At 52.5% G+C, this 15,189-nt stretch overlaps 3 protein-coding genes across 3 annotated transcripts; 2 read left to right on the top strand and 1 right to left on the bottom strand.

The window, feature by feature from the left end:
- Positions 1-156: 156 nt before the first annotated feature.
- ENH_00081530 (radial spoke 3 protein, putative) lies at positions 157-11,887 on the top strand (the record flags this gene model as incomplete). Its single annotated transcript, XM_013583321.1, has 18 exons — positions 157-197; positions 266-666; positions 985-1,320; positions 1,527-1,682; positions 1,898-1,961; positions 2,127-2,209; positions 2,402-2,630; positions 3,718-3,884; positions 4,105-4,157; positions 4,311-4,383; positions 4,619-4,924; positions 8,112-8,394; positions 8,620-8,680; positions 8,890-9,015; positions 9,210-9,406; positions 10,221-10,260; positions 10,739-11,140; positions 11,744-11,887. The coding sequence occupies 18 exons, from the start codon at positions 157-159 to the stop codon at positions 11,885-11,887; spliced, it is 3,162 nt and encodes a 1,053-aa protein (XP_013438775.1).
- Positions 11,888-12,735: 848 nt separating this feature from the next.
- ENH_00081520 (hypothetical protein, conserved) lies at positions 12,736-13,788 on the bottom strand (the record flags this gene model as incomplete). Its single annotated transcript, XM_013583320.1, has 3 exons — positions 12,736-13,140; positions 13,409-13,480; positions 13,696-13,788. 3 exons carry the CDS (start codon positions 13,786-13,788, stop codon positions 12,736-12,738), a joined length of 570 nt encoding a protein of 189 aa, XP_013438774.1.
- Positions 13,789-14,775: 987 nt separating this feature from the next.
- ENH_00081510 (nucleoside diphosphate kinase, putative) lies at positions 14,776-15,093 on the top strand (the record flags this gene model as incomplete). The annotated part of the gene is made up of 1 exon (XM_013583319.1): positions 14,776-15,093. One exon carries the CDS (start codon positions 14,776-14,778, stop codon positions 15,091-15,093), a length of 318 nt encoding a protein of 105 aa, XP_013438773.1.
- Between the last annotated feature and the right edge of the window lie 96 nt (positions 15,094-15,189).

Raw genomic sequence — 15,189 nt, 5'->3', positions numbered from 1 at the left:
CCTGCATCTCCCGCCTCCCCCCCCGCCGCTGCAGCTCCCGCTCCCCCCCCCGCTGCTGCTGCTGCTGCTGCTGCAGCTCCCGCTGCTGCTGCTGCTGCTGCTGCTGCACTGCCTGCTGCTGCTGGCCGCGTGCTGCGGGCCCGGCTGTTTGGCTCCATGTTCTCCTACGCCTATTACTTCCTCGACGTCTTCGTGGGGTCTCCGCCGCAGCGGCAAAGTGTCATTTTGGACACCGGCAGCTCGCTGCTCGCCTTCCCCTGCACAGGCACGCCGCTGCTGCTGCTGCTGCTGCTGCTGCTGCTGCTGCTGCTGCTGCTGCTGCTGCTGCTGCTGGTGATGATGCTGCTGCTGCTGGTGATGATGGTGATGGTGATGGTGATGATGGTGATGGTGATGGGGATGGAGATGGGGATAGTGATGATGGGGATGCTGCTGCTGCTGCTGCTGCTGCTGCTGCTGCTGCTGCTGCTGCTGCTGCTGCTGGTGATGATGCTGCTGGTGATGATGGTGATGATGATGGTGATGATGGGGATGGGGATGGTGATGGTGATGGTGATGATGATGGGGATGCTGCTGCTGCTGTTGCTGCTGCTGCTGCTGCTGCTGCTGCTGCTGCTGCTGCTGCTGCTGCTGACAGCTTCTTGCTGGCAGTTCCTGCGCGGGAGGGTTTGCTGCTGCTGCTGCCGCTAGTGCTGCTGCTGCTGGTGCAGATGCAGGGAGCCTCCTGCTGGCTTTCCCGTGCGCTGGCGAATTTGCTGCTGCTGCTGCTGCTGCTGCTGCTGCTGCTGAAGGCAGCTTCTGGCTGGTTTCCCGCTGCACTGCCGAGTCTGCTGCTGCTGCTGCTGCTGCTGCGGTGCTGCGCGGTGCTGCTCGTTGCCGCTGCGCGTGGCGGCCGCTGCTGCTGCTTCCGCGAACGCCCCACAGCTGCCGCTGCCGCTGCTGCTGCTGCTGCTGCTGCTGCTGCTGCTGCTGCTGCTGCTGCAGGCTGCGAACACTGCGGCAGCCACCTCGATGCCCTCTTTAATCCTTCTTTGTCCTCCAGCGGCTCCTGGGTGAGCTGTAGAGACAGCAAAAGATGCTTCGGGACTTGCACTGGGCGGCAGCGGCTGGGGGGCCCCCAGGGGGGCCCCCAGGGGGGCCCCCAGGGGGGCCCCCCGGGGGCCCCCGAGGGGGCCCCCGGGGGCCCCCAAGACAGCAGAAGCTGCGGCTATACCCAAACCTATAGCGAAGGCAGCAGCATATCGGGGGCCTACTTTTCAGACCAAGTGGCTCTTGGGGGCCCCGACGAGCTAAACCCTAGCATCCAATATGACTTCATTGGTGAGCCCTAAACCCTAAACCCTAAACCCTAAACCCTCGGCCGCCCAGGCGCCAGCCCTCAGGAGGCGCAGCTGCGGCCCAGCAAGGCAGACGCCCGGGCCAGGCCGCCTGGGCAAGGTTTAGAATTCAGGGCTTAGGGCTGAGGGTTTAGGGTTTAGGGTTTAGGGTTTAGGGTTTAGGGTTTAGGGTTTAGGGTTTGCGTGCAGGCTGCCACGTGCGGGAGACATCCTTGTTTGTAACGCAGAAGGCCTCAGGCATTTTTGGGGTTTCTTTTCCCAAGGGTTTTCGGCAGCCAACTTTGGTGGACATTATTTTTGAAAAGGGTTTAGTGCAGGAGAGGATCTTCTCCATTTGCATATCCGGTGCGCGAGGGTTTAGGGTTTAGGGTTTAGGGTTTAGGGTTTAGGGTTTAGGGTTTGGGAGGCTTCAGAGGCGGGGTTTGGAGGCTGGGGCGGGACATTCTAGGGTTTAGCGTGGGCGAGGATCTTCCCGAGTGCCGCTGGGTCGCGCGAGGGTTTAGGGTTGAGGGCCTAGGGTTTAGGGTTTAGGGTTTAGGGTTTAGGGTTTGCGGCTGCAGAAGACGGGGGTTTGCTGACGGTGGGGGGCATAGAGCCTTCGTTGGTGACTTACGAGGGTTTAGGGTCTGGCTCTTCGGCGGTGTCTCCGGCGTTTCCGGGGTTTTCGCTAAACCCTAGCGAGCCCCAAACCCTAAACCCTAGCCAGCCCCAAACCCTAAACCCTCACACTTCTCTAAACCCTAATTTGCATATTGCCTGGACTTCCTTAACCTCCCGAGCTGCTTACAGAGTTCAAATTGCAAAAATGGAGGCTGACGGCGAAACCCTAGGGCTTGGCGAACACGCCTTCGGCAAAACCCTCGTCGACTCAGGTACGAGGGTTTAGGGTTTAGGGTTTAGGGTTTAGGGTTTAGGGTTTAGGGTTTGGGGTTTGAGGAGGAAAGACGTGTTCCTGTTTCCAGCCGCTGTGCTTAATGCCTCGTGGCGGCTGCTGTCTCGCTAGTGCATGGCTTCGCTGACAGATTAGGGTTTAGGGTTTAGGGTTTAGGGTTTAGGGTTTGCAGGCACGACTTACTCGTACTTCCCCCCCGCAGTGTTTGGGGCCTGGAGAAAACTCCTTTCCCGCTACTGCGTGGCTTCTTTGTTTTGCCAAAAAGAAAAAGACGGAAGACCTTGTTGGAGGTTTTCTTCGAAGGACTTTTTTGGCCAACTTCCGAATATAACTTTGACTTTTAAGGGGGGAGGAAAGGTGGTTTGGACCCCTCAAAGCTATCTTTACAGGAGAACTGGAGGGTTTGTAAACCCTAAACCCTAAACCCTAAACCCTAATCAGAGCGCACTGGGTGAAAGAGCGACTCCCCAACATCACTTTGACCTTTAAGGGGGGGGGAAAGGTGGTTTGGACCCCTCAAAGCTATCTTTACAGGAGAACTGGAGGGTTTGACCCTAAACCCTAAACCCTAAACCCTACCCTAAACCCTAAACCCTAAACCCTAAACCCTAAACCCTAAACAGAGGGCATTATTGAGAAGGCGATGGAGGGGTGACAGCTGCCAGGGAACAGGAAAGGTTGTTTGGGAAACCCTCGGAGCTATGTAAACCCTAAACCCTAAACCCTAAACCCTAAACCCTAAGAGTTAAGTGGAAGGCACTGGGCAGGGAGTGGGCAGGTGGGTGCCCCACTACTGCAGGACTGGAGGGTGCAGAAACCCTAAACCCTAAACCCTAAACCCTAAACCCTAAACACCAGGTGCTGGGGTGCATTCCACAGAGGTACCAATGCCTTATAGCAGAGGGGTCAGCAAGCCCTAAACCCTAAACCCTAGCGCTGCGAGAGTTCAGGATATGTTCTAAACCCTAAACCCTAAACCCTAAGGGTTTTCTGGATGGCCCAGAGCTACCTTCCCAGAAAAGCCTGTGGCCCTAAACCCTAAACCCTAAACCCTAAGTTTTCAGGCTGTGCAGAAGAAGCTGTGGCTGCTTCAAACCCTAAACCCTAAGTTGTTGGTTGTTAGGCGGATGAGGGGCGAAGCAAACCCTAAACCCTAAACCCTAGGCGATGCGGAGAAAACCCTAAACCCTAAACCCCAATTCTTGCAGCGATCCGCGGCGGCTCAACAAAGCTAAGGGTTTATCTTGAGCTGCATCTACTCCCCGATTCAGGGTTTGGTGCCGGGGTCCAGGGTTAGGGTTTAGGGTTTAGGGTTTAGGGTTTAGGGTTTAGGGTTCAGGGTTTCAGGTCTCGGGTTTATATCCCAGGGCTTTGGATTCAGGGATAGGGTTCCGGGTTCCGGGCTAGGGTTTCGGGCGAAGAGCCAGCGGTTAGGGTTTAGGGTTTAGGGTTTAGGGTTTAGGGTTTAGGGTTTAGGGTTTGGCGCAGGTTTTGGTGCGACGGGCTGGACGACAACCACATTCAAGAAAGTGTTTTGGGACTTTCTTTTTTCAAACATAAACAAATTATTTTCGACAGAGACAGAGACCGAATTGGAGCCATTAATGCCTCTTGTCCCAGCTTTTTCCTCGAAGAAAGAAAGGGTTCTTCGCCCCGTAAACCCTAAACCCTAAACCCTAAACCCTAAACCCTAAACCCTAGCCCACGGCGTGGGGCGGGCTGCGCCCGCGGCGGCGGCTCTGGCGCCGTCCGCCATGCGCGCGGGCGCTGCCTGCAAACCCTAAACCCTAAACCCTAAACCCTAGGCGCGTTGTGCAAGCCCTAAGCGCCAAACCCTGAAAACCCTAAACCCTAGGCGAGGGTTTGTGTCTGCAGAGAAGTTGGCCGACGAGCTACAAGAGTTGTCTGCTGCAAACGGAGTCCACGAGGTCTGCAAACCCTAAACCCTAAACCCTAAACCCTAGGCCTGCGGCTTCACGCAGGTTCCTCAAGGGCCGTCGTTGGCGCGTCAGAAGCAAAGACGAAGGGTTTAGGGTTTAGGGTTTAGGGTTTAGGGTTTAGGGTTTAGGGTTTGCGCTCAGATGTTTGAAGACAGCTCCTACCCCCGCAAAAGCCCTCAAGTCGTCTACAGCACCTGGGGCGAACGAGACAAAGGTGCCAAACCCTAAACCCTAAACCCTACCCCTAAACCCTAAACCCTAGGCCTTAAACCCTAGGCCCTAAACCGTAGACCCTAAACCCTAATAATCCCCAAACCCTAATTCGCAAGGACGCTGAGCGCGACAGCGGCGCGTGCTGCTGGCGGCGGGTGCGTGAGGGTTTAGGCTTTAGGGTTTAGGGTTTAGGGTTTAGGGTTTAGGGTTTAGGGTTTAGGGTTTGGCGTGTGCAGCGGCTTATTTCTTTTGGTTTTTGGTGTGTTTGGGGACTTTTTGCCTGGCGGTTTACGCGCTGCTGCGCTGCTGCCGCGGCGCTGCTGCTCTGGGATCGTCTCCCGTGGGATCGGCTCCCCTGGGATCGTCTCCGCGGGGATCGTCTCCCCTGGGATCGTCTCCCCTGGGATCGTCTCCCCTGGGATCGTCTCCACCCCACAACTCCTTTCTCGAGGCCCAGCGAAGGGCCCACGAGGCCCGCCTGGCCGTCTGGGAGGCCGCAGTCGGCAGCAGCGACGAGGAGCCCCCCGCCAAGCAGCAGCCCCGTGAGGGTTTAGGGTTTAGGGTTTAGGGTTTAGGGTTTGGGGTTTGGGGTTTGCGGTTTAGGGTTTGGGAGCGGGGGGAAGCCGCCGCCACGCAGCCGCCAGGCGCTGCGGCCCGGCCTTCAGCTTCAGCGCTCACTGAGGGCTTGCGGTCTAGGGTTTAGGGTTTAGGGTTTAGGGTTTAGGGTTTAGGGTTTGCGAGCAGGCCCCGCAGAGGAGACCCAAGCTGCTCCCGAGGGGCCCCACACCGAGCCTTCGGGTGTATCTACAGCTGAGCAGCAGCGCCCCCGGGGCCCCAACAGCCCCCCCTCTTATATTTTGCTTTCCAAGGAGGCCCCAGCTAGCTAGCTAGCTAGCTAGCTAGCTAGCTGGCTGGCTAGCTGGCTAGCTGGCTGGCTAGCTGGCTGGCTAGCTGGCTAGCTAGCTGGCTAGCTAGCTGGCTAGCTAGCAGGCTGGCTAGCTGGCTGGCTAGCTGGCTAGCTAGCTGGCTAGCTAGCTGGCTAGCTAGCGAGGTGGGCAGCATAGGGATGAGCTGCAGGCGAGCTGCCACAAGAGACGGCTAGTTAGACATCCAGCTAGCTAGCTAGCTGGCTAGCTAGCTGGCTAGCTAGCTGGAGAGCGGGCTGGCTAGCTGGCCAGCTAGCCACCTAGCTAGCTATCCAGCCAGCTAGCTAGCTAGCTAGCTAGCTAGCTAGCTAGCTAGCTAGCTAGCTAGCTGGATAGCTGGGGAGGGGTCTAGCTGCTGAGGAGCGGCTGGCCCGCAGCTAGCTAGCCCGCAGCGAGCCTGCCGAGAAGCTGCTGCGGCGCCTGAAGAGCCGCGCCAGCAGTAGCAGCAGCAGCAGCAACAGCGCGTAGGGTGCAGCCACTTAGACTTATGCTGGTGAAGAGGCCAGCAGCTGCGAAGAGCGCCGCAGGTAGCTGGCTGGCCTCCCAGCTATGCAGCAAGCCTCCCCTTTACCAGCTAGCTAGCTAGCTAGCTAGCTAGCTAATTGGCTAGCTAGCTAGCTAGCCAACTAGCCAGCTAGCTGGGTAGCTAGCTAGCTAGCTAGCTAGCTGGCGCGTGGGCGGGTCCGGCGGTTACGAGATAATTAGATGACGAGCTAGCGTGCTTGGGGCTAGCTGTGTCCGCTAGCTAGCTAGCTAGCTAGCTAGCTATGTAGTTAGCCAGCTAGCTAGCTAGCTAGCTAGCTAGCTAGCTAGCTAGCTGGAAGACTAGCAAGCCGTGGGTGGAGCCTCTTTGAAAGGCGATCAGGGAGCTGTAGAAGTGTGCAACAGCAGCAGCGGCAAAAGCAGCAGCAGCAGCAGCACCAACAAGAGCAGCAGCAACAGCAGCAGCAGCAGCAACAACCAGCCTGCAGCAGCGCACCGCAGCAAAGACGCGCCTTCGGTGTGCTGCAGCTGCAGCAGCAGCAGCAGGCTGCTGCTGCAGCAGCGCTGCTGCAGCAGCTGCGGTGGCAGCAGCAGCGGGAAAGCTGCGAGTGCTGCAGCTGCTGCTAGACGTGTTCTGATCTGCTGCTGCAGCAGCAGCAGCAACAGCAGCAGCAGCAGCAACAGCAGCAGCAGCAACAATAACGACGGCGGCTGCTGCTGCGTGGACACTTGGGTTTCAATAGAGCTTTCTGTCTGATTTTTGAAGCCTTTTGAATTATAAATTAAAAATTAATTTATTTATATTTATTTATATTTTATTATTTCTTTTTTGCTGCTCTTTGGGGCCACTTAGCGAGCAGCGGCGCTCCTCCAAACCCTAAACCCTCAAACCCTAAACCCTCAAACCCTAAACCCTCGTGGGCAGCTGAGTGTTGGCCTAGCTTTGTCTTTGTACTTCTTTTAAGCATTTTGCAGCATTTTGGAGCAATTTGTCTTATTTTAATATCAAAATAGAAACTCGAGGGTTTAGGGTTTAGGGTTTAGGGTTTAGGGTTTAGTGTTGAGCCTTCAGGCCTGGGGGCCCCACGGGGCCCCCAAGTGACCCTGAAGAGAAGATAGCAAAAAGCTGCAAAGTGAAAACTATTTCTCTTTAGCTCTATTAAGTTATTTGTGCTTTCTGTTGAGGGTTTAGGGTTTAGGGTTTAGGGTTTAGGGTTTAAAGTTTAACTTGCAGGGTTGACGGCTAAACTAGGGTTTACGCGCATGCAGCTCCTGCTGCTCCCGGGCACGGTGGACTCCCGCGGAAGAATAAATAATTGGGGTTTAGGGTTTAGGGTTTAGGGTTTAGGGTTTAGGGTTTGCAGGGTTTATAGCGACGCTCGAGGGTTTAGGGTCTAAGGCCTTCTGTTCAGCCGGCAGCTAGACAAGGGCCCAAGCCTAGCTGCCTACATTACAATCACCCCCAAGCGCTAAACCCTAAACCCTAAACCCTAAACCCTAAACCCTAAACCCTTCAGGCCGGGGCCGCCATGGCGGCCGTAAGCAGGAGGGGGGTTCCCCCCACAAGCTCGGCGACGAGCAGGCGTCTCCCAAGACCCCCGTAACCCCTAAACCCTAAACCCTAAACCCTAAACCCTAAACCCTAAACCCTAATTCTTTCTGCAGAGCGTACTAAGCGGTTTGTAAACCCCAAAGCAGTTGCTGCTGAGGCACTGCAGGCTTCCGTTTCACAGCCTAAAGCTCAGCTGCAGGCCTAGGGCTTAGGGCTTAGGGTTTAGGGTTTAGGGTTTAGGGTTTAGGGTTTAGGGTTTGCTGCTGCTGCCAGAGAGAGACCCTGCAACATTATGGCGGACCGAAGAGTCTTCCGAGGCGCTCCTTTCAAGCTGCTTCAGGTGTACAGACACTCCAGAAACAAATGCAGAACTATTAATTTCAATTTTTATTATTTCAAAATACATTTATTTCAAAATATATTTATTTCAAAATATATTTATTTTAAAATGTATTTATCTCAGATTGTTTTTGTTTTTAAATGCTTTTATTTTTAAATGCACATTTATTGTTCGCTTCTACCTGGGAGTTTACTGCAAATTCGCAGCAGCCCTGCTTAAACCCTAAACCCTAAACCCTAAACCCTAAACCCTAGACCCGTGGTCCTCAGGGGCAGCGGGTTTGAGCTTAAAACCCTGCAGTCGTCTGCGGCGCACTCTTTCTATGGTTTAGGGTTTAGGGTTTACGGTTTGGGCTGGAGAAGGCCCAGGGAGCGGGGGTTTAGGGTTTAGGGTTTAGGGTTTAGGGTTTAGGGTTTGCTGCTGCGCAGCAACAACACGTGGCTGCGGCGCCGTCGTCTTCCATTCTGCTGCGGGAAAGGCTGCTGGGGGCTCAGAGGGCAACAGTGCCGCAGCTGTATCTGCAGCACGAGACGTGGCGCTGCAGACAGACCCGCATATTGTGTGCCTCACTGCAGCAGCAAAAGAAGTCGAAGCAGCAACTCAAACCCTAATTTTAAAAGACAAACCCTTATCGCCTTTGGTGGCTCTTCGTTCGGAACTGGTCGACGCAAACACGCAAATTCTGGACGGAGACCTTTTCGACTTCGACGAGTAAACCCTAAACCCTAAACCCTAGCTAAACCCTAAACCCTAGCCCGCAAACCCTAAACCCTAGCGCACGCTGCAGCGGCTGAGGAGAGCGGCCTGAGGGCTGCCAGACACGAACTGCTGCAAACTAAACTGAAAAAGGAATGGCTCGAGGTCTAGGGTTTAGGGTTTAGGGTTTAGGGTTTAGGGTTTAGGGTTTAGGGTTTAGGGTTTGGCGGCTGCGTTCAGGGAAGTCGTGCCGGTGCTGGAAGTTTTAATAGGCCGAGTTATTGAGCAGAGTTTGAATGAAGTTGGTCCTCGCCTCCAAACCCTAAACCCTAAACCCTAAACCCTAAACCCTAAACCCTGCGCTTTCCACTTAAAACCCTGTGCACTTAAAGCTCGCGGCTTTAAACCCTAATTCTGAAATGACCGTGCCGCGGGCAGGCGCAGCTGTCCCGAAGGGTTTAGGGTTTAGGGTTTAGGGTTTAGGGTTTAGGGTTTGGGGTTTTTGCCTAGGTACTGCAACAAGACGAGCTGCTGGCAATAAAGCAGCAGCGGGAAGCATTTGAGAGAGAGCGGCTGCAGCAGCTAATAGAAGTCCAAACCCTAGAAGCAGCAGAGCAGAGGAGGCAGCAAGAGGCCGTAAACCCTAAACCCTAAACCCTAAACCCTAAACCCTAAACCCTAAGCCCTAAACCCTGGGTACACCCCCCGTTCCAGAACACGACCTCTCGTTTTTCTGCTGCTGCATCTCTCGCTCTTAGTGGACGCTGCTGCGCGAGGGCTGGGGTTGAGGGTTTAGGGTTTAGGGTTTAGGGTTTAGGGTTTGCGGGCAGGCGCGGCGACTGCGGGAAAGCGCCGCGCGCGCTGCGCTGCAGCAGTTCGCTGCGCAGAAGGCCCTGGCCTTTGCAGTGGCCAAAAAGAAACTTTTCGGATTTGCAAAAGAAACAATTAAACAACTGGAAGAACAAAAACTCTTTTCCAAGTCCACCAGCGTCAGCCCGCCAACCCGCTGTACAGACAGTTCGTTGAGGTGTACAGGCAGTTACTGAGGTGTATAGGCAGTTAGTTGGGGTGTATAGGCAGCTCTTGAGGTGTATAGGCAGTTAGCTGAGGTGTATAGGCAGTTAGTCGAGGTGTATAGGCAGTTAGTTGAGGTGTATAGGCAGCTCTTGAGGTGTATAGGGAGCTCTTGAGGTGTTTAGGCAGTTAGCTGAGGTGTATAGGCAGCTCCTGGGGTGTATTGGCAGTTAGTTGGGGTGTATAGGCAGCTTGTTGAGGTGTATAGGCAGCTAGTTGAGGTGTATAGGCAGCTGTTGAGGTGTATAGGCAGCTGTTGGGGTGTATAGGCAGCTCTAGAATCGCTTTTTTTCGGTGTAGAAGAGGCAAAGGAGGTTTTTAATTTATTTGATTTTTGTTCACTATTTATTTATTTATTTATTTATTTATTTATTTATTTATTTATTTATTTATTTATTTATTTAGTGGTTTTAAATTTAATTCAATTGTCTTTTATTTCTAAATTTATTTTCTCTTTTTGCATTTTCTGCCGCAGCCAGCAGTCGAGATTTCCGTGTGGCCGAAAGTCCAGCGTCGCGCTATTCAACTTGTACAAACCCTAAACCCTAAACCCTCAACGCTAAACCCTAAACCCTAAACCCTAAACCCTATCCCGTGGCTGCAAAGCAAAGGGGAGAATTGGGTTGAGAGTAGTAGCCATAAATCCTAAACCCTAAACCCTGAACCCTAAACCCTAGATCTTAAACACTAAACGCTGGCTGAACGCAAAGCCCTAAACCCTAAACCCTAAACCCTAAACCCTAATGCTCTTCTGCCTTCCCCTTCAGGTCACAAAAGACACAGAGAGGAACTTGCAGGTTATCGCAGGTCCGTAAACCCTAAAACCAAAGCCCTAAACCCTAAACCCTAAGCTCTAAACCCTAAACCCTAAACCCTAAACACCAACCCCTATGCACCAAGGCGCCACTGACTCATACAGCGCAAAGGCGCTGAACCTTTGAATGCTTGAGCATTTAGTTGCTAAACCCTAAACCCTACACCCTAAACCCTAAACCCTAAACCCTAAACCCTAAACCCTAAACCCTAAACCCCGCAGATCTGACCTATGTTTCACAGGCTTTATTGCCGCGGCTCTCGCCCCCTCGACTTCCGTGATGGACAACCTCATTGCTGCGTAAGCTCTAAACCCTAAACCCTAAACCCTAAACCTTAAGCCCTAAACCCTAAACCCTAAACCCTAAACCCTAGACCAGTGGTTTGGCATGTTTCACAGACGCAAGAGACAGGCTGCTGCTCACGTAGAAAAGAAGCAAAAGCAAGTCGCAGCATTTGATGCACTGGTGAGCCACAGCAGCAGCAGCAGCAGCAGCAGCAGCAGCAGCAGCAGCAGCAGCCACAGCAGCAGCAGCAGCAGCTACAGCCGCAGCAGCAGCAGCCACCGCCGCCGCAGCAGCAGCAGCTTCAGCTGCAGCAGCAGCCGCCGCCGCAGCCGCCGCCACCGCCGCCGCAGCAGCAGCAGCAACAACCGCAGCCCCCGCAGCAGCAGCAGCAGCAGCAGCAGCTGCTGCTGCTGCTGCTGCTGCTGCTGGATTCGTTTTTTGCTGAATTAAATGCTGGAGTTTGCTGCTGCTTGCTGCAGCTGGCGCAAAGAAGACAAGAAGCTGCGGAAAGAAAAGAAATGAAAAAAGAAGATAATTTGAAAGAGACGCGGCAGCAGCAGCAGCAGCAGCGGGAAAGAGAAATTAGGGTTTGCTTTTTGTTTATTTGTTTTATTTTATTTATTTAATTTTATTTTGCTTATTTTATTTTATTTATTTTACTTTATTTTATTTATTTTATTTTACTTTATTTTATTTATTTTATTTTATTTTATTTATTTTATTTTATTTTATTTATTTTATTTTACTTTATTTTATTTAATTTTATTTTATTTATTTTTCTTTATTTGCTTCTTTTGTTTGTTTTTTTGCTTTTCAATTTTACTCTTTGAATCCTTTAGCTTTTATTTTTATTTATTATTTAATATTTATTTTTTATTTTTTATTGTTTTAAGTTATTATTTTTTATTTTTTTATTATTTATTTATTATTTATTATTTATTATTTATTATTTATTATTTATTCATTTACTTGTCTGTTTATTTAGTTGTTTGTTTATATCTAGCTGGCCGCAGCAGATTAGATCTTTCTGCTGCTGCTGCTGCTGCTGCTGCTGCTGCTGCTGCTGCTGCTGCTGCAGGAGCGGTGTTTGTTCTCCGACTGCATGAGTTTAATTAAGTAAAATAATTATTTTAAATTAAATTAAAAATAAATTTTGTTTTGAAGAAACAAATTAATTGCTGCTGTTGCAGGAAGGAGAGCTTCTTGCTGCTGAGGACATCAACGTGCTGCTGCTGCAGCAGCAGCAGCAGCAGCAGGAAGAGGAAGCAAACGAAGAAGACGCAGAAGCACCTGCAGAGGCTGAAGAGACTCCTGAAGACCCTGAAGAACACTAAACCCTAAACCCTAAACCCTAAACCCTAAACCCTAAACCCAAGGCACGCACAGCAAATTCTGCTGCACTTTTTTCTTTTTGCTCCAAAGAAAAACAAAATTAAATCCAAAGACACCTCGCAGCTCCTTGAGCTGCATGCCTGTTCGGGTGTACGTACACCTCAAGCCGCAGCAGCAGCAGCAGCAGCAGCAGCAGCAACAGCAGCAGATGTGACTGATTTGCATTTAAAGTTGCGCAAACTTTCAATTTCAATTATTATTAAAATTTAAATTCCAATTTTATTTATATTTATATTATTTATAATTTATTTATTATATTTATATTATTTATAATACGCCTCAGAAAACGCGCGCCGCCGGGTGTATAGGCAGCTCTTGAGGTGTATAGGCAGCTACTGGGGTGTACAGGCACCTACTGAGGTGTATAGGCAGCTCTTGAGGTGTATAGGCAGTTAGTTGAGGTGTATAGGCAGCTACTGAGGTGTATAGGCAGCTTTTGAGGTATATAAGGAGCCAGTTGAGGTGTATAGGCAGCTATTGAGGTGTATAGGCAGCTATTGAGGTGTATAGGCAGCTCTTGAGGTGTATAGGCAACTCTTGGGGTGTATAGGCAGCTCTTGGGGTGTATAGGCAGCTCTTGGGGTGTATAGGCAGCTGCTGGTTGGGGAGAGTGGATATACACCTGAATGAAAGGCAGCAGCTTTCAATGAAAAGAAAAAGAAAATAAATTAAAATAAAACTTTTGAATAATTGAAACAAAGATGAACTAAAAAAAAGAAATTAAAAAATAAAATCCAAGTTGCTGCTGCTGCCAGGGCTGCTGCCTCTGCTGCCACTAAAAAAGGTGCTGCTACTGCTGCAGCAGCAGCTGTTCTTGCTGCTGCGGAAGCTGCTCTTGCTGCTGCTGCTGTTGCTGCTGCAGCAGCAGCTGCTGCTGCGGTTGCTGCTGCAGCTGCTGCTGCGTGCTGTGCTGCTGCTGCTGCTCCTCGTTCCCCACGAGCTGCTGCTGTGCCTGCTGCTGCTGCGCCCGCTGCTCCTTAACCTGCTGCTGCTGCTGCTGCTGCTGCTGCTGCAGCACAATAGTGGGGAACGGGAGACTCCCCTCTGCTGCTTCTTGCTGCAGCTGCTGCTGCAGCTTTTCTATTTCTTTTAAGTGCTGCTGCAGATCTTCTTCTCTGTTTCTTCTGGGCGACTGCAGCAGCAAATTGGCGTCGACGTCAGCAGCAAGAGACAACAGCCAGCGGGCAGAGCTTATCTGCAGCAGCAGCAGCAGCAGCAGCAGCAGCAGCAGCAGCAGCAGCAGCAGCAGTGAGAGTCGCATGCAACGAGAGAAGGGGAAACAGAGGGAAGCAGCCGCAGCAGCAGCAGCAGCAGCAAGACCGGCAGCAGCAGCAACAGCAGCTGATGCAACAGCCCCTGTTACAGCAACGGCAGCAGCAGCAACAGTAGCAGCAGCAGCAACAGCAGCAGCAGCAGCAGCAGCAGCAGCAGCAGCAGCAGCAGCAGCAGCAGCAGCAACTGACGATGCTGATGACGTGCACTTCCATCAAGAAGCTGTCAATCGCCAGAGTCGGGAGGTGGCCGTCCTCGCTCACCTGACAACAAACCCTAAACCCTAAACCCTAAACCCTAAACCCTAAACCCTAAACCCTAGTTTTCGATGCAAGTGCTTTAGCTTATGCACCGAAAGAAACCCTAAATTGGCTGATAAAGCGGAGCTTAGCGATTCGAGTTGAGAACGGTGGAGGAGGGTTTAGGGTTTGGAAGCAAATAAGGGTTTAGGGTTTAGGGTTTAGGGTTTAGGGTTTACGAGCGCAGCGTCTACGAGGCCGTAAAGAGAAGAGCTCAGCCGCTGCACGCAGAGGTCTAGGCCCCTGTGCTGGGCCTCAAAGACTTCTGACATTGCTGCTGCTGCTGCTGCTGTTGCTGTTGCTGCTGTTGCTGCTGCTGCTGCTGCTGCTGCTGTTGTTGCTGCTGCTGCTGTTGCTGCTGCTGCTGCTGCTGCTGCTGCTGTAGCTGCTGTTGCTGCTGTTGCTGCTGTTGAGGTTGCTGGAGTTGTTGTTGTTGCTGTTGCTTCTGTTGCCTTTGCTGTTGCTGTTATTGTTGCTGCTGTTGCTGCTGCTGCTGCTGCTGCTGCTGTCGGTGGCGCTGCTGCGCTAGCTGCTGCTGCTGCTGCTGCAACCCTTGCGGCTGCTGCTCTGCTGAGTTTAGTTGTTGCTGCTCTTTCTGCTGCCGTTGTTGATTTAGATCTTGCTGCCTTCTCGTTTAGGGTTTAGGGTTTAGGGTTTAGGGTTTGGGGTTTGAGGCATGCACGGGTGTGCGCCAACAGCGTCGCGCCAGGTGTCTTACTGTTTCCAAACCCTAAACCCTAAACCCTCGTGCCTAAGCCGCACACCCTAAACCCTCGCTCCTAAACCCTAAACCGTAAACCCTAAACCCTAAATCCTAAACCCTTAACCCTAAACCCTAAACCCTAAACCCTAAACCCTGGGCTCCCCAGGTAACTGCAGCTCCGGTGTGCTGCACGGGCAAGCTGAATGGCGAGTTTCTTTTTCCCTTGGAGTTGAGGGTTTTGTATTTGCTTTATAAATTAGGGTTTAGGGTTTAGGGTTTAGGGTTTAGGGTTCAGGGCTTTGAGGAGCTTCGGGGCTGGGGCTTTTGGCGCAGCCGCAGCAGCAGCAGCAGCAGCAGCAGCAGCAGCAGCTGTGGGGCGTGTCTGGCAGCGGGCACTGAGCAGCTGTTTGTTTCTGCGCACAACCCTAAACCCTAAACCCTAAACCCTAAACCCTAAACCCTTAGGCGGCGGTGGAGCCCCGGGTCCGCGGCGCAGCCCCCCCCAAACCCCAAACCCTAAACCCTAAACCCTAAACCCTAAACCCTAAACCCTAGAATGAGCCCGCAGCAGCAACGCACGTACATCATGCTGAAGCCCGACGGGCTGCAGCGCGGGCTGCTGGGCGAAGTGCTGCGGCGGTTTGAGCAGCGAGGGTTTACGTTGGTGGCTTTGAAGCTGCTAAACCCTAGCTCGCAAACCCTCGAGCAGCACTACGCCGAGCTGCGCGACAAACCCTTTTTTAGGGTTTTGATGAACTACATGAGCAGCGGCCCCGTCGTCGCCATGGTTTGGCAGGGCACCGACGTGGTCAAACAGGCCCGCAAAATGCTCGGAGAGACCAGGCCCCTCGACAGCCAGCCCGGTAGGGTTTAGGGTTTAGGGTTTAGGGTTTAGGGTTTAGGGTTTAGGGTTTAGGGTTTGGGGTTGGGGGTTGGGGGTTGGGGTTTGGGGGCGCGGATTCTGGGGCTG

This window comes from Eimeria necatrix, genomic scaffold (assembly GCF_000499385.1).
Source record: "Eimeria necatrix Houghton genomic scaffold, Enh_scaff895, whole genome shotgun sequence".
Taxonomy (NCBI): Eukaryota; Apicomplexa; class Conoidasida; order Eucoccidiorida; family Eimeriidae; genus Eimeria; species Eimeria necatrix.
The sequence above is the reverse complement of the archived record's forward strand: the minus strand, read 5'-3'. Positions and strand labels throughout refer to the sequence as shown.